The 27,753-nt window shown below is 35.7% G+C and overlaps 1 protein-coding gene across 1 annotated transcript in view; it reads left to right on the top strand.

Moving 5' to 3' along the window:
• Window positions 1-21,666, top strand: part of ING3 (inhibitor of growth family member 3) — a 28,191-nt gene extending 6,525 nt beyond the window's left edge. The window contains exons 5-12 of the mRNA XM_025380831.1: window positions 10,842-10,938; window positions 12,723-12,794; window positions 13,834-13,953; window positions 14,239-14,396; window positions 15,311-15,504; window positions 16,679-16,871; window positions 19,207-19,245; window positions 20,731-21,666. Of these exons, the coding sequence (XP_025236616.1) occupies window positions 10,842-10,938; window positions 12,723-12,794; window positions 13,834-13,953; window positions 14,239-14,396; window positions 15,311-15,504; window positions 16,679-16,871; window positions 19,207-19,245; window positions 20,731-20,847 (990 nt within the window). The 3' untranslated portion in view covers window positions 20,848-21,666. The remainder of the gene's footprint in view (window positions 1-10,841; window positions 10,939-12,722; window positions 12,795-13,833; window positions 13,954-14,238; window positions 14,397-15,310; window positions 15,505-16,678; window positions 16,872-19,206; window positions 19,246-20,730) is intronic.
• The last annotated feature ends 6,087 nt before the right edge of the window (window positions 21,667-27,753 follow it).

Here is a 27,753-nt window from a genome sequence, read left to right on the forward strand (position 1 = left end):
AAAAAATTAGCTGGGCGTGGTGGCGGGTGCCTGTAGTCCCAGCTACTCGGGAGGCAGGAGAATGGCATGAACCCAGGAGGCGGAGCTTGCAGTGAGCCGAGATCCGGCCACTGCACTCCAGCCTGGGCGACAGAGCAAGACTCCATCTCAAAAAAAAAGTAAATACTAGAAATGGCTTTTGTCCTCAAGGTGTCTGTAAACTACTGTAGTGGGGCAGACATACCTGCAAACTAAAATGGAGAACCTATACAGAAACATGTAATAAACATTAACACAGTTGAATATTAAGGGGTGTCTGCTAAAAAACATTGAAGTAAGTCATGCAGAGTTACTTAATGATTTCTTAGAGGATATAGGAAGAGTTTTGAACAGAGTTTGTTTAGAAAGTCGGGGTGCTGAATTAGGTATTGTATTGAGGGGAAAGCATTTCACTCAGAGATAATGACATAAACAGAAGGAAAGTACAAATTCAGAAATTAATTGAGAAGGGATAGATTACCAAGGCTAGAGAGTGAAATTATAAAGGCGAGGTAGTAAATTTAATAAAACATAAGTGTAACCGAAAGCAGGTGTCCATAATGGATCCATGCAGACGTGAGTTCAAACCCTAGCTCAGCCATTTGACACCATGACTTTGGAAAAGTTACTTAATCTTGAACCTCAGTTTCCTGCTGTAAAAAAGCAATATTAATTTATACCTTACTGGAGGGTTTGCATTAAAATACATATAATGCTATTAGTTTGGCAGATAGTAGGATTTGCTCCTTCTTTGAGAACTCAGTCCAACTCATTTCCTGAACTGGAATTTTCTAGTTTCCTGAAGCCACTGCTTCCCTTTCAACTCTGCCAAGCTGAAGCTGCTGTCTCTCACTCCCCTGGTATCTCTGAGGCTTCTTTTTGTCTTCTTTTTCTTCCCCCACCCCTTTTTTCTGCACCCTCCTTTGCTCTACCCTCTTCCTTTTTATTTTTTCTTTTTCCCTTTCTCCCTCCCTGCCTTTCTTTTTAAATACTTTAATCCTATTTCAGGTGAGCATTATATCCTTAATATAAAAAATCCCTTCTCTTTCAGACTTAGTGATAATCATCTCAGTTGCCCTATAATTTAATGGCTTCTAGGTGAGTCTCAGATTGAAAAACTGGCATCTGGTTCACAGTTCTCTGTTGAAATCATCTTATACTACCTAGCCATCTACTTCTTTGGCTTTTGTAAATACTAATCCACTTCAGTTGCCACAGACTGAACCTGATCATCACTTGGAACTGCCCTACCTCTGATACTTCTTGCATCTACATTTCATTTCTTCCTATTTTATCAGCCCTTTCCTGTTCAATCAAGAGACTGGTTGAACTCTTAATCTCTTTTCTTAGAGGTACCTTCCACATTGCTGCTGCCTTAGGGCATGTTTTTACTTGCTGCATTTTTGCTTCATCACTTATGCCTTCTCTTTTTAATCTTAAGCCTCTTTTCTTTCTATTGGCTTCTATACCACAGCATTTTAACATGCTCAAGTCTTCCTCATATTTAAAAAGAACCCAGACAATCTAATATAAATCCTGTCGTGACCATGACTCTGCTTTAGCCAGTGTAGTCTGTGGTTTCTCATTCAGACTCTTGGACACTCCCTTACCTTTGATTTATTCCTAAATTTATGGCAGTTGGGGTTCTATTTACCAACCCTCTAATTTCATTTCGTAAATTCTTTATTGCTAAATTCATCAGACAGCTTCACTTCTTTTTAGCTGACAGTATTGGTAAATTTAATGCTTATTGCTATTCATTTTGTCTTGCCATTCTTGATCATGTATTACCATGTGACTGCCTGCTCTGGATGCTCCCACCTTTGTGTCCTTCCTTAGTCTCCTTCTTGGATTCAGCCTATAATGATGGTGTTCCTCAGGGTTCTATCCTTGACCTACTTGGTTTCTTACTCTTCAAGTGGTTCTTACATGAAGGTGATTCTCTTCCCCTCTTCTACCTGCCAAGAGGGCCAGGAAGACCAAATTCCACACACTAAAGACCTGTTCTTTCAAATGCCAGTTTTATCCCCAACCTTTGTACACCACCCAAGTTGAGAAACACTCCTCTATTACCATTCCATGTGTTCTGTTAGTGTTAACAATTATACATTAATTATTCCTTAATTAATCCAAGCCCAAGCTGTTTCTTTTGAGTATTTTAATCTTATCTGAATATTCCCAGACCCTAGAACTCAGTGTTTTGAAATTTAAAACTCAAAGCATCTCCTTTTTCTTCTCTAACTACCCTTTCCTGTCCCACCACCAACTTTTTGTTTCTAAATCTCAGATGGGGCACTGACCTTGTAGTCATTCAGATTAGGGCACTGAAAGTCACCCTATACTCCTTGTCACTAACTTCCTCACATTTAGTTAATCACCATGTGTTGTTCATTTTACTTTATAAATACCTCTAATTGTCCTTTCTTCACCATTACTGTAGTTCAAGTACTTAAAAAAGAAATGTAATTATAGATAATATATGTACATGTCCTAAGTGTACAATTGACATTTTGACAGACCAGTACCCCAATCAAGATATAGAACATTGTCATTCACCCTAGAAAATTCCCTTATGTCATTTTCTAGTGTCTATCCCCTCAAGTACTCTTTATCTCTCACCCAACTATAATAGCTTTTCTAAATGGTTTTTCTGCCTTTGATTTATCACTGTTTTCCTAAAATATACATTTAAGCGTTCTGTCTCCTTGTTAATTTTTTTTTCTTTTTTTGTTTTTTTTTTTTGAGGCAGAGCCTTGCTCTGTTAGCCAGGCTGGAGTGCAGTGGCACAATCTCAGGTCACTGCAAGTTCCGCCTCCCAGGCTCAGGCTTCCCAGGTGCTCGTACTACAGACACTTGCCGCTATGCCTGGCTAATTTTTGTATTTTTTGTAGAGATGAGGGCTTCCTGTGTTGCCCTCAGGGTTGGTCTTGAACCTCCCACAGTGCTGGGATCACAGGTGTGGGCCACTGCACCCAGCCTGAAATTCTTAAGCATTTTGCTACTGACTTGTTTGATCATGCCATGTAGAAAGTTCTTGATTTGGTTTCTGCCAGATCTCTAACTGCATCTCTTTGTTGTCCTCTGTCCCTCACCACCATCCATGTGCCCGACCGTGGTGAATATACTGTGTCTGCATGACTCTTCCTGACTGGGATGAGTTTCTTTTTCCTGTTTGCTTGGTAACCTTTTCCCTATCCTTCATAATCCTACACATGCCTCTTTATTAACATAGTCTTGATAACCTTGATATTCATATCATTTATATCTAGGAGAAGATATTTGACAGCTTATGACAGGAAAGGCATGTAAGAGTGGTATTTACAAATGCATTTATTTTTCCCGCATGTAAAATACCTGTTGGAGGAGGCAGACCAGGGTTTGTATGGCCACCCCAATGCAATCACTGTCCCAGGCTGCTTCTAATCTGTTCCACCATCCATTCTGGACAGGAAGAAGACTTGCAGTAGGGGATTACTCAGAAGGGTACATTTTGTAGTTTAGTCAGCTCTTTGAAGGAGTCTTCCTGAAAATCTTACTTACTGCCATCTTATATCTTATTGGCTCCCTCTAGCTACATGATTACCCCAGATAGGTGAAGTTCTGTCAGAAAGAAGGGGAGAATAGAAACTATGCAGCTAATTAGCAGTTTGTGCTTTACCCTGTCCTCAGACATGTCAGCCTCCAAATCAGTCTTACTCAAGTGATGTTATTATTGATCAAATAACATTGTAATTATACATTTACCTTTGCTTTTGTGTTTGTCTTCCCTAGTATAAATGTCAGGAACTGTGTATTTTTATTTTAGTGTCTTCAGAACCTAACATAGCTGTTCTTCAGTAAATATTTGTTGAGCAAAAATCACCTGAATATGTTAATAGAGAAGAAAAAGCACTAACATGACCCCCAAGTTAGGAGTCTTGGTGAGAGAGTTTAATGCTGCTATTGTTGGTGGAGATGTATTTTCCTTGGGAAGCAGTTTCTCCAGGGTACTAGAGTATGCTGAGATTGGTTCGGTTTTGATGGACAGACGAGGACAGACTGCAGTATACAATAGCTACTACTTTTCAAGGCATGACTTCAAGAAGTAATATATAATTCAGGTGAAATTAGTTTCCTTTATAGCATCACTTTGAGAGACAAAACACCCAATTTTATGATCCTTTTCTTTGCTCAAATCTTTTTGGTTTCCCTCTTACTAAATTGCTCTCATAATTTTGTTACTGTCTTCAATTTGGATAGATTTCCTTTTCTGATACATAAGTTCATTTTGAAAGTTCTTGTAAAACAGGATTTGCAGATGAGCATTCAGTAAAGGGAATATTTTTTGCAATAAAAACTTATAGTAATAAGTAATATGTATGTTTTGAGCATTTTAACTAAAAATATCTTCAACTTTATAATACTTTTTCCTTACTAGTTTTAATTTGTTTGTTTTAAAAGAGCCTCCCTTTAATGAAAAAACAGATTTATTAAACAGTGAAGTAAATTTTACTATTCAAAGTAATGAAAATATTGGACCTCCAGTTAACATATTCCCTAAAAAAATCTTTTTTTTTTTTGAGATGGAGTTTTGCGCTTGCGCCCAGGCTGGAGTCCAATGGCGCAATCTCAGCTCACTACAACCTCCGCCTCTCGGGTTCAAGCAATTCTCTTCCCTCATTCTCCTGAGGAGCTAGGATTACAGGCGTGCACCACCACCCCTAGCTAATTTTTGTATATTTAGTAGAGACAGGGTTTCACCATGTTGGTCAGGCTGGTCTCAAACTCCTGACCTCAGGTGATTCACCCACCTCGGCCTCCCAAAGCACTGAGATTACAGGCGTGAGCCACCGCACCTGGCCTTTTTTTTTTTTTTTTTTTAATAAAATAAAAAATATTAGCTCTCCTGACCAAGGGGTCTGAGGGTAGGTGAGGTTTTTGGTCATTCTGTACCCCAAGAGCCTGACATAGTAGATTAAGTGAACAATGAAGAGAAAGACAAAGGTTTCCAAGGTAATCTAATCCAGTGTCTTCCAAACCTTAGTCATCTCTTTCATGCCTTCACGATTTTTACAATACCTGCATAGTAAGTAAATTTTTAGATGAAATATGTTTAAGAGGAAAACTTACTAATTTGATACTACAAATATAAGTAAAATACTAACATCACTTATGAATACGTAAGTACCAAAATGTCGAAAACAATTATGTACCTTCCTGGAAAACTTGTGCTTTGTGTAGCACATCTCAACACAGCGTCTTGTAATATTTGGGCACTTTATGCTTGAGGGAAAGAAATTTACATTATTACCCTTACATGTAATTAGAGTCAGATATAAGGGAATTACTGACTTGTTCAATTGGGAGGTCACTAAATGGAGTTACCCTGTCAAATTAGTTATTCTCCCTGAAATAACAATAGTAAACATCCAAATGTAAGTGGATAAATAATAGAAATGACATTCGTATAAAATATAACATTTGAGAACTGAGACTACTAGTCTGCTTTAGAGGGGAGTGGATGGGACATAATGTAAATGTAAAACTACAGTAAATTCTGTTCTGATATATTTTACCCAAAAAACAGTGATATACTTGTATTTGTACAACTTTATATAGTGGGAGAGTATGACGTGGAAGAGTATGACTTTCATTCATTCAGCAAGTGTTTATAGAGCTCCAGCTATGAGCAGTCACAGGTAGCAGGTGGGCAATAATGACACAGACAATGCTGAGGCAAAATGTTTTTTTTTTGTTTGTTTGTTTTTTGAGACAGAGTTTCACTCTTTTTGCCCAGGCTGGAGTGCAATGGCGCGATCTCAGCTCACTGCAACCTCCGCCCCCCGGGTTCAAGTGATTCTCTTGCCACAGCCAGTAGCTGGGATTACAGGCATGCACCACCACACCCAGCTAATTTTTGTGTTTTTAGTAGAGATGACATTTCACCATGTTGGCCAGGCTGTCTCGAACTCCTGACCTCAGGTGATCTGCCCACCTCAGCTTCCCAAAGTGCTGGGATTACAGGTGTGAGCCACCGCGCCCGGCCTGGCAAACTATTAAATAAAGACTATTTTAGATTTTGATAAGTACACAGGAGGAAATAAACATTGTGGAAAGGAGAGAGGAAGGGGGAGAAAGGGAGAGAAAAGTGAATAACTGGTGAAGGCTGTTCAGAATGTAGTCTAAGGAAATGACATTTGAGGTGGTACTTGGAAAATGAGAAAGAACCACCTGTTGGAAAAGCTAAGGGAATAATGTTTCAGGCACGTGATATACCAAGTGCGAAGTCTGGAGTGGAAAAGACTTGGCATGTTGAACCAAGAGAGAGGCCGGGGTGGTTGGTCTGTGGTCTGTAATGGGAAAGGAGCAGCGTGAAAGGAAGCAGGCAGGAACTAAGGTATGGGGGCCTTGCGAGCCAATCTAGGAGGAGAGTGATTCTTAGTCTAAAGCAGTGGAAAGCCCGTGAAGGACTTTAAACAGAGGCATGCAGTATAGACCTTAAAGGAGATTTTGTGTATGTATGCCTTTGCTTAAACATTATATTATAGGAATTTTAGACAAGCATATATTACTTTTACAGAATTTATGGTACGTCACCATAGTATGTAATTGTGTTTGATTTTGTCCCTCAGTGTTTTATATGGCACTGCATTGCGTTGTATCTTTTTCATTGAAATATTTTATTTACTTTTAAACCAGTAGTAAACTTTTTTTTTTTTTTCTATGACCATCACTGCACTGGTCACCTCATTTATTAAGGAATAAACCAAACTATGTATTATCAACAAATGAAGAAATTTGTTTTAGGGGTCCGGTAAAACTGACAGTTTATTTTAGTAGCCATTTTAGTGAAATTTGACTAACACACACAAAATCTATCCTGTTAAAATAATTTTCTTCCAGAAACCTGATACTCATAAATAGTCGTTAAACACTTATTTGTGTTTCTCAGCCAGATGTCACTGTCATAAGGATGTATTAGATTGCAATACCTAATAAAGTTGATTTATACATACTCTGATAAAATTTGAGCTTTTAGTTGATGCTTGAATGATTTTAGCAGTCTCTTGCAGTGCTCAATACCCTTGAACTTGCTTCTTTTTTTATATCCTGGCCTGTTCCTGAGATGATTATATTTCAGATGCACATTTTACCTATAAATTTGAGAGTTTTCATCTGATACTCTAATTAAGGAAATATATTATGTGAGTTTGACCTTTTGATTTCTGTCCTGTCTTTATTGTCTTTCAGGAAGATGATTAGACAAAGTTGTATGCTAAAGCCTCTCAAGTATTTGTTTCAGCATAACGATAGGTCACATTTTCATCTAGTTTAAATGTAATTTAGAGATATAAAGAATCATTTTCATGACCTATCATCTGAGAAATACTTTGCCATCATGGTTTCTTTTTCTTCCCCAATTTACCCTCCTTACTCGCTATTACCAGACCCTTTCATGGATAGAAATTTAACTTACTGCTGTCAATTTCAACTTAGAATGGAACAGACTTGATTGCCTATTTCGAAAGGGCAAGCTAGAAATCTAAATTTTATAAATTGATTGTATTGGAAGCAGTAGATCATGTAGAGACTTTAAAAAAGCTGTATTTAGTTGTGTTTGGGTCCATTCGTGATACACTTTAAAATTTGAATATTGGAAAACCAGAGAATCAAAAAAGAAAGAGTCACAGATTACAGCTCTATGCAAATATAGGATGAAGGATTTGTTGTTTTTTTTTTGTGCAGAGGGGCCAAGTATGACTTAAATTTGCTGTGATCATGAGTATGTTAACAAGTAATGTTGCTAGAATATCCTTTGTCTTTAAAGAGGCTAGAAAAATTATAGGAGTTTAAACTTAAAGCTGTTATGATTTGGGGTTGTAGATATAAAATTTGGGGTTATAGGGCAGGGAAACTTTGTTTATAGCACTTGTTGACATTAACTGGGAAAAAAATGAATAATTAGACTCTGTAGTTAGCCCTGTCTTAGGAATCTGTGGCTAATGGAAAAATCTCTCAACTGGATCAGTACCCTCTTTACTATAGTAAATCAGTGTTATGAAAGCAGATGTTTGTGGAAGGGTGAGGTAACTTAGGTCCTTGCTTTGCTTGATGCCTATGGGGACAACATGGTGATCAGCTGTAAGAAGTGCTTTAACCGTTCAGAATCATGTAGGTTGAGGGAATGCACATGATGGATTTGAGGCAAGTTCGCAGCTCTTATTATTGCTGTTTAATATTGTTTAAATATACTAGTGCTTTATAGCTTAAGTTAATTCTTGTGGTCAGTGGTACTTTCCAACTTCAAATTTGATTTAGTACAGCAGTGATAAATAGAAAAATAATTCTCATTGCCTAATAATTGTTTATAATAATAATCAGTTCATAATCTCTTTTACATATGAGGAAGTGAGAATGACTGGAAGCCGTCTTTTAAAGCTGCCTACCACAAGTGGTTAAGGCTTTTCTGTCTTTGTTTATTTTAACTATGAATTTGGTTTTTAGAGTTATTAACCCTTTAAGTTCTAGTGCCTTTTCTGAGCTATCTAGTATTGAAAGTCTCGTCATTATTTTTCACATTTTCATATGTAATGAACTTTATCAATATATTTAATAAAATGAAACAATCCTTAAATGCAGAGGTGAAGTGAGTTAGAGTAATGTATATGGTATGAAAAAGAAAAGTCTTTATCTCACCCTAACCCTACCCCCTCAACCTAACATTCTTGCTCACTGTGCTTTATATACATATTACACGCTACATCATACTTTGTTTTTCTCTAAGCATATTGTCTTTCTGTCTCTATACATTTTTTATTGTGATTCCTTTTTTCCCTCTATTTGAGTACAATCCTTCTTCACTGTCTAACTAATTCATACCTCCTTTGTGTCTACCAGTGTTATTTTTTTATGTACAACTTTTGACTCTTTTTGAACTGTTGCTTATTTGTGACATCTAGACTATATTTTTATCCCTTATTATATTAAAAATCATATGTAAATCTTGATTTGTCAGCTAAATTCTAATTCCTATAAAGGCAACAATTCTCTTCCATTCTTCATATATCCTTCATTTAATCCAGCACCAAGCACATAATAGCTCAATATTTATTATTAGTATAATTGTAGGTACAAAAAGCAGTGGAGTGTTTTCATTGCATTAGCGGTCTTGGAACCTAAATATGAATATTTTTTCTGATTTCCCTTGAGATTAAATTTTGACAATGAAAGAGGTATGCTCAAATAACAGACGTCTGTGTTCGCACTATTATTGGAAGGGAGGTTCCATTAAAGGATGCTCAATTACCTGCAGATTCTTTGAATAGGAGCAAGGATCCATAATATGTGATGATACAGGTTTTTAAATATTCTAGAACTCTGAAAAGTAATGTGTGTGTAAAGGTGGAAGGAAAACTGGCTTTCAATTATTGAAAAATCACAAACCAACACCCTAATGATTGTTGTTAATATATAAAATACAAATAATAGGACAGTATTACTAGTTTTTATACTTGAGTTATATTATTCTGAAGGATGTTTTTCAAAAAATAAAAAACAGTTGTTTTCTGCATGCAGAAAGTTCAGAGGTCAATGTCAGGTAAATGGCAAAGCACAATTCATTACAAATAAAGTTAAATTTGGTTTCTGTAATGCATTAGCTGTATGACTTTGGCCATATTACTTAAGTAACCCCTCTGAGCCTTAATTTCTTCACCTATAAAGTAGAGACAGTAATAACCTCAAAAGATCAGCTTGAGGGTTAGAAAAGATAGGTCATCTGATGCGCCAAGCACATTACCTGCTCTTCGTAGGCATCTAACCCATGCACGTTGTGTTTTGCTACCTTTCTCTCCTTCTTCCTCATGTTAGTTATACATGGTTTAATTCTAAACCTTACTTACAATGTTGCCCTGATGCAGTATCATAGCACATTTTGATATCTGTAAGAAAGTTATTTCTAATTCTAGCAGTAATCCAATGGGAAACTAGACTTGGAAAAGGATGTTGTCAATAATGTGACATGAATATTTTTCAAAGAATTTGTGTGTTTTTTTGTTTCACTTCAAAGTAGTTTGAAAAAGTATTAAAAAATTTAATATTAAGCCTAAAAAATACATTAAGACTTTTTTGTTAGCTTGAGGTGTCATACAATTTTCTGAAATTAGTCAAAAGATCTCTCAGTGACAAAGTAAAATTTTGCCACATTAACTAGGGAAATTGTATTTTAAATAAAATAATTTTAACCAGGCCCTTTGAGGAATGGAGTTTTCTGACTAACAACCCCTTTTGTTTCACCTCTTCACATAAGTGTTTACAAGCATTATGATTCACTCTCATGCCTTAGAGAAATAAATGTATAGAATATAGGAACTTCTTTGTAGACTGAGGATCTTTCATCATTCTAAATAATAGCTTTTATCGTGTGACAGTGACAGTGTGGATGATGGCCTTATAAGTAGGAGGAGATTAGGCTCTAAGTAATCACAGGGCGTATTATGAAAAGTGACCAGCCTCCACCATCCCCTCCTCCCATTCTCTAATCCCTAATCAGTTTTGCTTTAATTTTCATGTCCTTACTTCTGAAAATGGAGTATAGAACATTTCCTAACAAGTTGAGAGTCTGGGTCTTAGAACTTAAAATTTATTAAAGGAGACTTCGGAGATTATTTAGCCTAGCACCCTCATTTTATAGATTAAAAACCTCTGAGGCATAGGTTAATTGACTTGCTCAAGGATACTAAGCAGATTGACTAAAAGAAACAAAGATTTAGGTTTCCTCATTAAACTGACACTTTAACAGTGTCCCAAATTTTGGTGGTTATCTTTGATCTTCTTTGAAACAGGTAGATCGACACTTGAGAAAGCTGGATCAGGAACTGGCTAAGTTTAAAATGGAGCTGGAAGCTGATAATGCTGGAATTACAGAAATATTAGAGAGGCGTAAGTAAAATTTACAGTTTTCCATCAATATTGGACAGTACATGTGCAAATCACTGAGAAGACCTTGTCTCACAGAGGCTTTTGAAACCTGCCCTTCAGTGGATGGTGGCATCCAGGTCAGATAGCTTGGACCCTAGCAGTTGGAAATGTTTGGGTCATGGATACTGAGAGAGATAATATAGGATATCATCCACTCACTCTTTATGAAATAACATATTAAATCATTTTATATTCACATATATTAGTAAGTTGAGTGGTGAGAACAAATTTAAAGAAACGTAACCATCGGGACACAAATCAACCATCTTGCATTAAGTATGTTGACTTTACTCTGCCTTTTTATACACTTAAGCTTTGAGGAAGGTTGTTAGTTTCTTAAGCATTGTTTTATGGCTTTTCCTTAACTGCATATACTGAAAAAGATTCCATTGGTTTCATAACACTACCTCTTTTTCTTAAAGAAGTGTTTCCCTCTTTCCCTTATCAGCAAGAAACCATTTTAATATTTCTTTGCAAGGCTCTATTTGATCTCCTGCTATAACTTACCCCTGTCACTTCTTTGGTGTGTCTTCCCAAAAATGGAAGCGTGAGCACTGTTTCCTTGACTAATGTAGCATTTCTTCCAACCTAAATAGGTAATATACATAAAAGCAGTTAGTGTGGTACTTGGTATAGAGTAGGCACTCACTGGATGTTAATTGAACCAAGTTAGTATTATGGCTAATTTCTACTAGAATTTAATTAAAACTTTCAAACATATTTTTTCTTGATGCATTTCAACAGCAAGAATATATACCTGTTTCTACACACAGATGAAAGTTTTCTTTACAGTGCCAATCTATGTATCTCTCTATATAGTCACTAGAAGTCAGCTAGGGAAGCCAATCACAGATCTGTCTTGTTGTCTATAGTTGCATTTTTGTGTTCAAAAGTAGAAGCATCACTTTAGATAATCATCTATTTATTTGTGATACTTTTCTTCTGGAGGAACCCTATATAAAGATAATAAGTATTTTGAGACAAAATTAAAAATTCTGTAGCTGCTTTGATTTTTAAAAAATGCTGATGATAGCTGTGAGTAATGATAATTCATGCCTATTCAGTACTGCAGGAAGGTTACTAAAGCATCCTCTCTAAGGACACAGACATATGAAACAAAATTGGATCAAGTTATAAAAACTGCTCCACCCTGTGCCCTGCCATAATTTCATCTCAAGGGATCAAAAATAAAGCCAGAAAAATTTATTTAGAGGTGTTTTAAAGCTTGGTGTTACAAATTCTATTCCTCACTTTTTGCAAACAAATCCCTAACTTCTTTTAGGAAGTCTTTATTACCATAATGTCATTTTAATAATCAAATAATTTTTTCTCATATAGTAATGTCCCCCATCACATAGAACTTTAGAATCTCCCATTAAAACATCTTCAAGTCAGTAAAACTAGATTGACTCTTACCAGTAATGAGATTACAATGTCCATTCATTCATTTATATGCCACCCACTGTGGTGAATTCCCTAATTAGACACGAGTATTCCTTGAGCCATATTGTACTTAAGGTAAATATTGGGAAAGGGATAACTTATTGTTTAGAGAGAGGATATACTCAGTGTGGGATGGACAGTGGTGATCCTCTAACATGTCTGGCTAAAATAATACAGGCATATGCATCAGAACTTGCTAGTCCTCTGCTGGGTAAGGGAACTCATTGCCTGTAGTTGAGTGACATGTGAAGTTCTGCGGTGACATTTAATGGTGGTGTATCTCTGTGCCTCTCTTCTTTTAGGATCTTTGGAATTAGACACTCCTTCACAGCCGGTGAACAATCACCATGCTCATTCACATACTCCAGTGGAAAGTAAGTTTGGTGTAGTGCAGCTAAGTTTTAAAAACAATGAAAACCTTATTATATCACCTGTATGTTCTCTTTTTTTAACTCTACACAACCAATTGAGAAGTAAATCCCTTCTTTTTTTTTTTTTTTAATTGAAGTACTGGCAGACTTATCTTTTTCCTTGAGGAGAGCATAGGTGATTCGGAAATGAGTATTCTGTTTTCTCTTAAATGTGTAGAGGGAGAATGTATAGTACTAATAGCATATATTCCCTTCATATACATACCTCATTCTCCTTAGGGAGCTAAGCATATACTCCAATAACATATATTCCCTTCATACACATACTTGATTCTCCTTAGGGAGCTAAGCATATATTCTAATAACATGTATTCCCTTCATACTCATACCTGATTCTCCTTAGGGAGCTAAGCATATATTCTAATAACATATATTCCCTTCATACACATACCTGATTCTCCTTAGGGAACTTTTCAACTGAGAGTTCTCCTTAGGGAGCTTTTCAACTGAGCCAAACAATAAACTATTTTGTAATAGGCCCTTTGTCTTTTTTATCCTTGCTTCTCCAGTGCTTAACCTAATGTTTGGCGTATAATTAAGTCTGAATGGTTGGTAAGTCAGTGAGTGGATGAATTGTTAGTCAGATGACTGCTGGCTAATTGATACAGTCAAAAAATGACTGTACCAGTGCTTCTTTTGACACATCAATTTGGTGGGAAAAGATAGTTGACTGAACACTATTCTAAGTGGTAGATGATGTTTTGAAAACAAAGTTTCCCTCACATTGTATGTGAGCCCATGGTGTATCTTGAGTTATCTTTAGTACTTCGCTACTGAAGTTTTTTAAATGGTGGAGAAGTCTACTCTTAATAAACATGTGACACAGAGTTCTGCTTGTCCTGGCTTCTGAGGAAGCATCATGTTCTGTATTTTATGAGGAACCCAGATCATACTGTTTCACATTATAGCTGGATATAAGTATTATGCCTTGTCCATAGTTCTCTAAAATTTAAAAACACGTGAATTCTTTATTTATATTTAGAAAGGAAATATAATCCAACTTCTCACCATACGACAACAGATCATATTCCTGAAAAGAAGTTTAAATCTGAAGCTCTTCTATCCACCCTTACGTCAGATGCCTCTAAGGAAAATACACTAGGTAAGTTAATTTTCTTAAATACGATTGCTTTGTTTGTTTGTGTTGGAATAAGGGGAAATAAAATCTTTCAGGATTAATGAATCGTACAGTTTCTCTACCTGGTTAAATTATACATATTGAGAAAGAAGAAAAAGGAAAACCAGATACATTATTCAGTTGACTTAATGTACAAGTGACATGACAAATTTTAATAATTTTATGTCTGTGTTGGGAAATAATGTAATTTAGACTCACTGGCATTATGTTCTCTGCAACTATTTTTATTTCTTTTTTACATCTACACAGGTTGTCGAAATAACAATTCCACAGCCTCTTCTAACAATGCCTACAATGTGAATTCCTCCCAACCTCTGGGATCCTATAACATTGGCTCGTTATCTACAGGAACTGGTGCAGGGGCAATTACCATGGCAGCTGCTCAAGCAGTTCAGGCAACAGCTCAGGTAAAAAGTAAAGGGTTTAGAGACAAAATGTTACATTTTGTCGGAATCATTGGAAACCTAATAGAAATAACTGGATGTGAACAAATAGTTTTCTAACATTGTATAGTTTCATTTTTAAGTCATGGGTTCATGGTATCTGAAATTTTATTTAATGAAATAATACAGAGGAATTACCTGATTGATAATGAAAACTAAAAAATAGGTTTATCATGCAGATTATATGCAGACCCTTCTCACAATAACTGCTCATGTTGCCCGTGTTCTTGACTGCTGTCCACAGCACGTGCTAGCATAGTTCTTTGTTCCTTCTGCCAGTTCCACGGCTTCCTATGTAGCCTTGGACTTAGGTCATCTTGAGTTTGTTCACTTCTGTATAGTTTGTCTGTATTCCAAATTAAGAAGTCGCCCATCACATAGTTTATATTCTAACTGTAAAATCTTATTTTAAATCTTTTCGTAAAAAAGGTTAGGCCGGGCTCAGTGACTCACACCTGTAATCCCAGCTCTTTGGGAGGCCGAGGCAGGTGGATCACTTGAGGTCAGGAGTTCAAAACTAGCCTGGTCAACATGGTAAAACCCCATCTCTACTAAAAATACAAAAAAATTAGCTGGGTGGATGGTGGGTGCCTGTAATCCCAGCTACTCGGGAGGCTATGCAGGAGAATTGCTTGAACCTGAGAGGTGGAGGTTGCAGTGAGCCAAAATCATGCCACTAGACTCCAGCCTAAGTGACAGATTGAAACTCCACCTCAAAAAAAAAAAAAAAAACACTTAAAGGCCAGCGATGAAAATAATAGTTTAAACAATATAAATTAATATTTGATAAACCAAAATAAAACTATAATTTGTAATACTTGAAAAAGAAAATCTACATATTTACATATATTGATGCTGTCAATCAATGTCTATTTAAGATGAAGGAGGGACGAAGAACATCCAGTTTAAAAGCCAGTTATGAAGCATTTAAGAATAATGACTTTCAGCTGGGAAAAGAATTTTCAATGGCCAGGGAAACAGTTGGCTATTCATCATCTTCGGCACTTATGACAACATTAACACAGAATGCCAGTTCATCAGCAGCGGACTCACGGAGTGGTCGAAAGAGCAAGTAAGTTTTATTGGTACAGTAGCCCTACCCCTTTACTGGGCGCTTGGCCTACTTGACACCTCAGCCAGGCCTCTCCGTGTTAAAGGCAGGATATAACGGCTTAAAATGAACCTTGCAGAGGTGGGGAGACATGCAGTTTTCATTTTATAGTGCCATACTTTGAAGGGGTCAAGTCTTTAAAAAGTATTAGAGTTGTTTTTAAGTTTTCTAGAACCTTAAATTGAGTCTGTTAATAGATGACTTCCATTTATCTTCTTTTATTCATTGAGATAAATCATTTTATGGAACTACTTTTCATTTATTACCCTTTATTTTGCCATGTATGTCAAGGTAAATTAATGCAAAGCAAATTATATCCTGGTGATGATTTTTTTTTTTTTAAACAAGATTGTTCATTTTGATGAAGAGTAAGCAAAGCATCTTAATTCTTAGTCTTGGGCCCCAAAAATGAATGGTATGAAAATATCCCTAGATTTTGTATATGAGACTTGGGATCATTTTATAAGCTTTGAATATGAAAACTTAATAGCATTTATCACTGTCAATCCCAGGTAACTGAATATCCTGGATGTTTACACATAATGAAAGTTCAAATGCTAGGCCAAAATAATTAGTTACCTAGTAGTTATATTTTCTGTATTTTTAAATATGTTATATTTTTTGTGAATTAATCCCTAAAAGAATGATCAGTATGAAATAACCACGACAGAAATGTCAAACATCTTAAAAATTAATTCATCTTAATGGTGCAAGTTTAATATAATTTCTTATGATAAAGTTCTATACTTGTAGAATTAAAATAGCATATGGCTTAGCAATAAATTACTTGTGAATTTTCAGTCCTGGTTCCCTGCCATACTCGTGGTAGGTATTCACCCATCAATTGATGGTTATAACCACTTTTATCACATGGTTTTGTGTATATGTGCTTTAGCTTTTGATGAAGAGTATTCAGTTTACTTAAAAATACAAATAATGTCTGTAAAGTAGCCAAAATTTATATTAATTCTTCACAGTACTACCTATAATTTAAGTCATTGGTAAATCCAGATTACTTTAGCTTAGACTTTAATTTATACATTTGATGTCATTTCATTTTATACTATTTATTAAGGAGTTATTCTCTGGTAACTTCTGGATGGTGAGCAAATAAAACTTACACTATTTTTTTCAGAAACAACAACAAGTCTTCAAGCCAACAGTCATCATCTTCCTCCTCCTCTTCTTCTTTATCATCGTGTTCTTCATCATCAACTGTTGTACAAGAAATCTCTCAACAAACAACTGTAGTGCCAGAATCTGATTCAAACAGTCAGGTTGATTGGACTTACGACCCAAATGAACCTCGATACTGCATTTGTAATCAGGTAAAAGTCTGGTATATGTCTATAAAAGTATAATCTGAATAAACTGGAAGAAAGAGAACTATTTCATTTTTAAGCATTTTTAAAAACTCACTTGAAATACCCCTGCTTTGTTTGTATACTTTTCTCTCCCTTCTTACAAAAGTGACATTTGCTGTAAATACTGAGTATAAAGAAAAATGTTACCCATAATCCTAGCCCTCAGATACAACCTGTAACTAAACATTTTTGATGTACCACTACCATATACCTCACGTGCACATTGACTGCCTTAATAAAATTCAACAGACTGGGTAGCTTAAACAACAGAAAATTATTTTCTCACAGGTATGAAGGCTGGGAAGTCCAAGATCAAGGTGTCCACTGACTCAGTTCTGGAGGAGGGCTCTCTTCCTAGATGCAGACTGCTGCCTTCTCACTGGGTCCTCACATGATAATGAGGGAGAAAAAGAATGCTGTGGTGTCTCTTCTTATAAGGGCACCAGCCTTTTCAGAGTAGGAACCCACTCTATGACTTCGTTTAACCTTTACCACCTCCTCACAGGCCCTGTGTCCAATTGCAGTCACATTGGGGGTTAGGGCTTCAACATATGAATTTTGAGACATAAGCATGCATTTCATAACACATGTATATGCAGATAATGCAAACACGTGTGTGTATGTAAGTTTGTCAGTAGGAACCACAGTGTATACCTTCTTGATACTGGCTTTTTTCTCTAAATCAGGTATACCAAACATGATTTTTCTTTAAAATCATGTTTGTAATCTTCACATAGTTATCTCTTATACCATCCACTATAGTTTTTTTAACCAATTCGTAGCTATAGATTATTTTAGTGGTTTTAATTTGTTTGAAATTAGGGATAATATTGTGATAGGCATTTTTTAAATGTAATCCATTTTATACATCTGATTTTTTGGATAATCTTTTAGCAATAAAATTAGGCATAAATATTTGACAGACTACCAAAATATATTTTCTAGAAATTTATTACCAAAAATTAATGAACATACCTGTTTACTAAACACTGTCCAACAACTGGATATTATTTTCTTTTAAAACCTAAGTACCAATTTGATAGTTTTATGTCACAATTGTTTTAAATACACTAATATTAAAGTTGGACATCTTTTGACCATTTTTGTTTTTTACATTATGAATTGCCATCTAATAGTGTTGGCTGATTTTTCTATTGTTTTTATTATGTGCTTTAAGTATTTGCTTGATTTAGTTATTTTTAATAATTCTAAAATTTTGATTTTTTGTAGTTATGACTGTTAATCTTTTTTTTTTATGAAGCAAGCCATGGATTATCTACTTAGAAGGGCTTTCTCTTTGGCTCTTCTTTCCATAAAAATTTGTCTTGTATAATATTTTCTCCTAGTTTTTATGTGGTTTTGTCTAGTTCTTTGCATGCTTCAGTTTCTTCACATTTAAGTCTTAGTCTATCAGCAGATTATTTTGTCTAACAGTGTGAGTTACCAATCCGATTTTTAAAAATTTTAACAATTTGTTAGCTGTTCTATCACCTGATAAACATTTTTCAGCACAAATGGTTAAGGAAAGCATATCCTGTATTCTCACAACAAAAGTAGATTACTTGCAAAAGAACAAAATCAGACTGAACCTAGAGTTTTCCTCTGTAACACTAAAAAACTAGAAGGTGATGAAATATTTCTGTAGAGCTTTCAGGGAAAAATTAAGAGCCCCCCAAAAACTTGATATTCAAAGAAGTTATTTCTATGCATAGGACCATATAAATATATTTTCACTCATGCAGAGAATCAGAAGGTATGCCATCTAGTTAATCCTGTCTGAAAAATTATTCAGTCCACTGAGAACTTCAGTGAACTCAACAATTAGCAAGTTACACCCTAAAGTGCTGGTGATGAACAGCAAAAGCAAAATGAGAAAGGACATAAAATAGAGAAGTTTAGAAGTTTCAAGGAAGTGGACTATTAATTGCAAAAATATAAATGACCTAATGTGACCCAAGAAGTAAAAACTTTCAGTAAGTAAATAATCAAGAAAGAAACTGAAAATTTTTACAATAAGAATTACCCAGAAAGATGACTCTTTCATCCAGGTGATTTATAGGGCAAGTTCTTCCAGACTTCTGAAGGGCAGATAATTCTTGTGCATTTCTTCCCACCCTTGCCCCATGCTGCCCAAGAGAGTAAGTATTTCAGGAAAAAACTAATTATACCTTGATTCTCAGTGTAATTGTATATTCAGTGTATTTCCCTCTATTTTCCAGCAGTGTCATAAACAGTTAATTGGGATTTAGGTGTTTGTTACATAGTCATAATAAAGATATTTAATTTTTTTTTTAACTAGGTATCTTATGGTGAGATGGTGGGATGTGATAACCAAGATGTAAGTATTAAATTTTTCTATTTAGGAATGAAAAAAATCACAGGTTGTCATTACTTGAATATTTGTCTTATTTGCTGTATGGCTTGGTCTAAGAAAACAGGTTTGCAGGTATATTAATTATGTTATGCTAATGCTAGAATATTCCTCTTCAAAATAGGGTAATGTCCCTTAATGTGTTCCCTATTTTAATTTTTAAAGCTAATTTTATGGTTTTCTGTGCAGATGGTTTGTCTCAGAAGTGTTATGTTGTATGAAAATTATAAATATCCTCCTTTCCCTTTGCTAAAAAATACTGTGTTTACTAGAATCCGGTTCATTTATCACATTGAAGAAATGGAATTTTAAAACAATTCATTCTTTCAGGCTGCACCATGCTAAAGTGAAGGGTGGGATAATTGAGGATCTAATGTGAGATTATCTTCCTCTCATGAGTATAATATTTTTTACTGTACTGTGCAGGTGTCAGCTGATAAGTGCCACCTCTGATCTAAAAAGTAAAGGAAATTTGAAAGGAAGGAATTCCTGGTTTTTAGGAGACTTAATTTTAGTTAGAGATATGTATTTTTATTCAATACTGAGAATATTGTTGTCTAGTAATTTTGACTCCCTCCTTATTTAGTAGTGACAGGATCCTAAGATTAACAGGAGTTTTAAATTTGTAAAACAATCTGAAGATTGAGGGGGTTGGCTAGGTGCATTAAAATGTGTACTTTTCCTAGACCTGATAGGGTCACAACAACATGCTCACATAGATGGGGACAGACCCTCCTTCTATTTCCCTATGTAGAATCCCTTGTAGGCTGTTTGTGGTTATTGCAAAAACAGTATTGCCCAACCATTTCAAGAATATCACTGTAAACTCTTCTGGCACAGTTAGTGAAAATGATGAATGAGATTTCTGTGAGTACCAGCATCATGCTTCTCTGATTCTTCTTATTCCCAGTTGTGCTCTTTAGAGTGCTAAGACTTTCCTTGAAAGAGTTTTCTGCTTAATATGTTTCAGAGAGGAATACTTTTTCTCTACATTTCTAGGAATAGAAACACCCAGGTAGAAAATCCAGGGAGTAAGACATAAATTAATGTCTTTAATTACAATCAGCTTATTCTGCTTTATGAGACAGCAAATAAGGCTATTACATAAAATCTTAAGATATATTTACCTTCTACATAGAAGACTCATCTCACTGCTTTTTGCCCTTGAAAGTTGAAAATTAGTGAATTTTCATTCATTAGGATGATGGGACTAGATTACATGGACCTCAGGATTCTTGAAGATGCGTAATTTTTTGTGCCTTCGTTTCCTCATTCCTGAAGCTTATCGTTTAGTCTAAATGATGTCTAAATAATCTAGATCTAAAAATTCTGATGTTACGCATCCAATTATTGTTAAATTAAATGGATTATTCAGTCTCCTGAGCACATTTTAATATACTCTCTTGCCTTCAGAAGTACTGAAAACTTGTTTTTTTGTAATTTTGCCTCTAGTGCCCTATAGAATGGTTCCATTATGGCTGCGTTGGATTGACAGAGGCACCAAAAGGCAAATGGTACTGTCCACAGTGCACTGCTGCAATGAAGAGAAGAGGCAGCAGACACAAATAAAGGTGGTCCTTTTGTTTGAGGAAGAAATAAACTTCAGCTGAACATTTTATATAGGACTTTAAAAAGAAGAGAAGAGAAAGAGGAAACAATGCATTTCCAGGCAACCACTTAAAGGATTTACATAGACAATCCTATAAGATCTTGAACTTGAATTTTATGGGTTGTATTTTAATAATGTAAGTAAATTATTTATGCACTCCTGGTGTGCTATGAATATTATTCCAGTTAGCCTTGGATTATTTCAGTGGCCAACATATGCAGACATTTGTACTCCTCAACCATTTTCTCAAAGTAATGGGCATTCTATGATTTAGACTTCAAGGAATTCCAATGATGAAGATTTTAAGGAAAATATTTTATATTCAACAGGTATATTCTGCTGCATGTACTGTACTCCAGAGCTGTTATGTAACACTGTATATAAATGGTTGCAAAAAAAAACAAAAAAATAAGTCAGTGCTTCTAAAAAGAATTTAAGATAATGGTTTTTAAAATGCCTTTATAATAAGCTTTGTTTCTTTGTGAAACTAATTCAGCAGGCTGAAGGAAATGGTTCATGTGATAAAGTGGGCTGGTATCCTCTAGAGTACCTGGGTACATAAACAGAAACTCCTGTAGGTGAAAAGTAATTTGTGCCATTAGTCTTTCTATGTTTCTGCATCCAGATAGAGTGCAGTTCATGAGGGAGGGGGCGGGGGACTGAAGGGGCAAGGGCGTTAAAGTGATACATTTTTATACCAAATGTGTTTATTTTTTTGTGCAAGTAATCCTTAAAATTGCAATTGTATTAGGTGTTAAAATAAAGTTTTTAAAAAATTACTTGTATTTATACTTTACATACTTAATAATGAAAATTTCTGAATTCCAATTAACTCTCAACTTTCATAATCTAAAAAGAATCAGAGGCCCAGGACACAGAATACTGTGTAATCTGTGATGTCTTTAATAATGTTTAGAATTTGTGATGTGAGAATACAGGAAAGATATTTTTAATGTAAATTTGAAATGCCAATGTATTTTTTTTTTAGAACATCTTCTGGCTTTTCCTTCAGTCTAAAAGACATGAAAGAAGTGTAAGTACAGCAGTTAAAATGAAAATAATGGTTATGGGTGTTTTGACTGGAGGCAATGTATCCAAATAGAGTGAAGAGACCATGGGAGCTTCAAATTCAGCTATTTTCGATTCTGCCACTTACTGATACGACAGTTAATTCAAATTTTGTATTGCTCTGGGCCTTATTGCACCAGGGTGATGCTGGCTACAGAATAGGTCTTATTCTATAGGTGCTATTTAAATTATAAATTTGCATAGTGGAGGTTTTATTTAAAGTATAATATCGAGTCTGGTCTATAGAAAAATCCTTAACTTTTAAGATACTTAATACATCATATATCTTTTATATTGAAACGTACGGGGTCCATCAGATTTCTGCTTTAATTAAACCACTTACGAGCTTCTTAGAACTTATTCAGATAACAGTGTAAAATCTATGCAGTGCTACCCAAAGGGTGTGAGGTACATAGGGGATTTCAAAGGTCTCTTCCACCTTTGAGATCCCATGATTCTGAGCTGCCACAGTCTGATTATACAACTCTGCCAGCCCCCTAAACAAGTTAGGTTCATTTGTGGGTACTCATGATTTCATAATATCGTGATTATCACCATTTCATGATACTCAATATTTTGAGATTTTATAACCCTTTAAGAAGTGATAAATAATGTAGTATTCAATTCGTTTATCAACGTATATTGCCTGGAAATACTCACATGTATCATTTACATCCTCTATATATTGTGACTGTTCCAACCTCATTCATTTTATAGAATTGGTCGAAAGAAAAAGCCTTATGCACAGCCTTATTTGAAAAGAAAGTTCTTTGTCTGAATCAGGAACATCCTGTTTTCCAGCTGCTACATCCCCTTTCAGTGTGTGAATTCCACTCCTTACCAAATCACTTAGAAAACACTTTAACAAGTTTTAAACTTAAACACTGAATATTTTATGAAGCATGCATAAAGAAAGAAACCAAAATTTGGTGCAGGTATTTAGTAATGGGTAGAACCTGTTAATATCTGAATCATATATAATGGGCCCAAACATGAAACTACCTCATCGCCCCCCCCAAAAATGTGGCCAACTATTAATATTCTTTGTGACATTTACACCAAGCAGCAAAGGAAGTATTTCTGGTATTATAAAGTAAACATTCAAATTCTCTGTTGTACAAAACTCATGTAACAGTTGGTGGGACACAATATCCAAATGTGGGTTCAGAGTTCATAGGTGGTGAAAACTGAGGCCTTACCGCTGTGGAGTGTATATCAAAATGTTCGTGGTGACACATTTGAAGCAATAAATGGCTTAATTAAATGCCAAAATGAGGCTGAGTGTTTGATCAGCATACAATCATTCTTTTCTAGGGCAGTTTATATTTTTTTGCTCTCTTCTCCTTTAAAGCAAATTCCACGTTTTAGGTTTTTAACCATTTTAAGTTTGTGCAATGTTAGTGCCCTTTGTCCTTAGACTTTAGAAATGGTCTTATTGACCTAATTAATTATTTTAATCTTATGCAAATAAATGTCTAACAAACTTGGGTTATAAAGGGGTAAGATACTCTTTAATGAGTAGACATTGCAGTGGTTTCCCCCTCAGCTCGCACAGATAAAAATACATTTAGTTTTTAGCAGATGGGTTTTAAGAGAAAAAAAGACCCTCAACAATATTATTTAACTTTACAAAAATTAAGCACCTAGATGCTGAGAATATACATACGAAGGTATTATATGTGTGTGGGGGGAGTTGGTGGGGGCAGACATGTTAAATGTGATATCTTGATAAATGCTATAATGGATATACAAAGCACTGTGAGAACACTGGGAGGCAGGGAAATTGATTACTGAAATAATCAAGAAGACTTAACAAAGCAGCTATCATTTGAACTGAGTCCTAAAGACAGATGAAGTAGAGATGGCGTTCAAGGCAGAAGAGACTCTTCAAGGCCACATGCGTTCTGGAACTTAAGGCAGTCTGGAAAGGGTGGCCATGAGGCAGGTAGGCAGTGTCAGGGAAAGAAGCCAAAAGACAGCAAGAGTCTATTCATGAAGAGCAGGAGTTGTTTGTCATAGGAGTCTAGGGTAACATTTATGTATTGTTGTTTAACTATAGTTATGATTATTTTAACAGTTCAGTGAAATCACTGATTTAAGTATGTTCCCTTATTAAGATTATAAAGTAGGGATGACTTAAAATTAATTAGTCTGTAACTTGGAAAATGTTAAATTTAGGTGGATCTTTCCCTTGATTTTTGAAAGACAAATTAAAATTGCTAGTCAAGATTTTTAGATTTCCTTATTTTTATTATTTAGATAATAAAATCAAAACTGCTCAACCGGTTTATAGTTTCTGATCCAGGATCTTAATATTCATGATCTGATTCTGCTACAGAGAAATAAAGTTTAAAGTGATTTAAAGATGAACTAACTTCAGATTTCTGGGTTTTTTGAGTGAGGGTCTCACTCTGTCACCAAGGTTGGAGCACAGTGACACAATTATAGCTCACTGCTGCCTCTGCCTCCTGGGCTCAAGCGATCCTCCTGCCTCAGCCTCCCAAGTAGCTGCGAGGACAGGCTTGCACCACCAATGCCTGGCTAATTTTTATATTTTTTGTAGAGACGGGTTCTCAGTTGCCCAGGCTAGTCTTGAACTCCTGGCCTTAAGTGTGTGTGCCCAGGCTAGTCTTGAACTCCTGGCCTTAACTAGCTGTTTTTTGGCTTTTTATTGTTGTTGTTTGTTGGTTGGTTGGTTTTTGAGGTGGAGTCTCGCTCTGTTGCCCAGGCTGGAGTGCAGTGGCATGATCCTGGCTCACTGCAACCTCCGCCTCCCAGGGTCAAACAATTCTCCTGCCTCAGTCTCCTGAGTGTCTGGGATTACAGGCATGTGCCACCATGCCCAGCTAATTTTTGTATTTTTAGTAGAGACAAGGTTTCACCATGCTGGCCAGGCTGGTCTTGAACTCCTGACCTTGTGATCTGCCCGCCTTGGCCTCTCAAAGTGCTGGGATTACAGGTGTGAGCCACTGTGCCTAGCCAGCTGTTTCTGTTTTAAGCAGTAAGTCACTTATACCTTCTAAGTCTGTGTTTTAACTAATAGATTGTTAGATGCCTACGCGTTATTAAAATATTCATTTGAAAGCAATTTAATAATTTCTTAATAAACTCTCCAGAGCCGTATAATTCAGTTTTTAGTTAATCAGGTACCACTTTTAACTTTCTTCACTGTTAAAGGAAATTACAGAGGAAAACATTATAATCATTTATCTTTCTGCTGCTTATTAAAAGTTGAAGATTTGATGGCACTTATTGCCAGTGTGGGATGTGAGAGTGTGGCTGTGTGTGTCTGTTGATGTGTGGTTTATTCACTTTCTCCACCTCTACCTGCCTCCGTTAATTAATACAAATAGCTCTCCTGAGGAAGGTGTATACTAGTATGCTGCTAGTCTTTGAGGATGGACTAATTGAAAACATTTACAGGTTTCATATCAGTTGTAGGAAAAATTAGTGGTCATATGTTAATTATTTTTTTGAGTTTTTGTTGCTTTATTCTTTTTTTTATATATACTTTAAGTTCTAGGGTACATGTGTACAACGTGCAGGTTTGTTGCATAGGTATACGTGTGCCATGATCGTGTGCTGCACCCATTAACTCGTCATTTACATCAGGTATATCTCCTAATGCTATCCCTCCCCTCTATCCCCACCCCACAACAGGCCCCGGTGTGTGTCGTTCCCTTTCCTATGTCCAAGTGTCCTCATTGTTCAGTTCCCACCTATGAGTGAGAACATGCGGTGTTTGGTTTTTCATCCTTGCGATAGTTTGCTGAGAATGCTAGTTGCATTGTTAAATCTGCTCCAGTACAGGAACCCTCCATTCTGATACGTTAAAATAAGAACAATTGTAACAGGTGTCAGGTTACTTTAAAAAGCTGTATAAGTTGGGGCTGGGCGCGGTGGCTCACGCCTGTAATCCCAGCACTTTGGGAGGCCGAGGTGGGCGGATCACGAGGTCAGGAGATCGAGACCATCCTGGCTAACACGGTGAAACCCCGTCTCTACTAAAAATACAAAAAATTAGCCGGGCGTGGTGGCGGCGCCTATAGTCCCAGCTACTCGGGAGGCTGAGGCAGGAGAATGGCGGGAACCCGGGAGGCGGGGGTTGCAGTGAGCTGAGATCCGGCCACTGCACTCCAGCCTGGGTGACAGAGCGAGACTCCGTCTCAAAAAAAAAAAAAAAAAAAAAAGCTGTATAAGTCAAATGTAATGCCCCATACATTTGAGTTGAGCATAAATATGAGGCAATCCATTAGAATGATTTCACTAATATTATAACTAGTTTTAATATTTAAACTATTTGGTCTTAATAAAACTAATTATAATATTAGTAAAATCATTCTAATGGATTGCCTTATATTTATGCTCAGGTAAATATGAGGTATTAGTAAAATCTAATTCTAATGGGATATGACCTTTCTGGTATATATCCCATTAGAGTTTATCAAAGTTTATGATTATATCCTTGAAGTATTTGTGTATTTATCTTAATATGGTCATTCATTTTTTTTCTTGAATGCTTTGAGGAACTGGCTGTAAAGATAATTTTTGTGGGTTTCCCAAATGTGCCAAAACACATTTTCACTTTACCAGTGGTCACGGTGCATAAATGTTTTTAAAAGAGTGATCTGTTGAAAAAAAGAAAAAAAAAAGATTATATATTGTTAGAGATCATATGGTTTAGATTAGATATAGAAGTAACCTTTTGACTTATGTGGTGGAATGTGACCAAAGGGCTATACTCAGTCAAAGAATGTTTCCTTCTTACCCAGCCAGATTAGCTACATGAATGCCAGCATTCATTGAAGTGATGAGACAAAACCTTCCTCTCTCCCATCCACATCACACACATCAATTTTCAGATAATCAAATGACACTTACATAAAAGTTTTAAAATACTTTTTATTTTCTGAAAATGGAAATGACTGTTTGAATTGTGATTACATTGAAAAAAGAAAGCAAGAAAAGGGAAAAGAAAACAAGCTAAATTATGTGGTTATTTTGAGACATTTTTAAAAATGTATACAGTTTCCGAAGAATCTTGTTTTGCAGGTTTACAGAGAAGACACATGAGATTCTTCATGCAGAACATTGTTTGAGCTGTCATACAACAAATGAAAGTTAAATGTTTTATATATTATTGAACTGATTCAAACAGAAATTCTGGTTCCATACCAAGGTATAAATTTATGTCCTGAAGAAAGTAATGAAAAAAAATAGTGTAATTCATTGCGTTAAATATTTACCCAATGAAATGTTTACCTCACCCCCCCCCCCCCCCCCCCCATTTTACATGTGTGCTCACTAATTGAAGTCATTCTACCTGTCTGTCTTTTAGAATGTGTGTATACATATATACAGATATATTTCTATATCTGTATATATAATCTTTTAGAGGATACAAACTTCAAAGACAAATTTGAGAGGCTTAAAGGAAATTATATGCCCAAAGTTGCATTTGTTTGGGGAAGCAGTATAATTACACATTCGGGAAATGGCTAAAATTCTAAGGAAGTTAATCATGTCATTGCCATAAGTTACTATTGTAACTTAAGTAACAGACAAATTTCAGGCAGCCATATGTAAAAAAATGTGCAACAACTATTTGTTCAGTTAATTTTGAGTTTCTTCACCTTAGCACTTTAAATAAATTCTTATTTTTATAGGTTTTGGTGGTACACATGCAGTTTTGTTACATGACTGTATTGCATAGTGGTGAAGTCTGGGCTTTTAGTGTATCTGTTGCACAAATAGTGAACATTGTACCCAATAGGTAATTTTTCAACCCTCAGTACCCC

The sequence above is a fragment of the Theropithecus gelada genome, chromosome 3 (assembly GCF_003255815.1).
Source record: "Theropithecus gelada isolate Dixy chromosome 3, Tgel_1.0, whole genome shotgun sequence".
Classification (NCBI taxonomy): domain Eukaryota; kingdom Metazoa; phylum Chordata; class Mammalia; order Primates; family Cercopithecidae; genus Theropithecus; species Theropithecus gelada.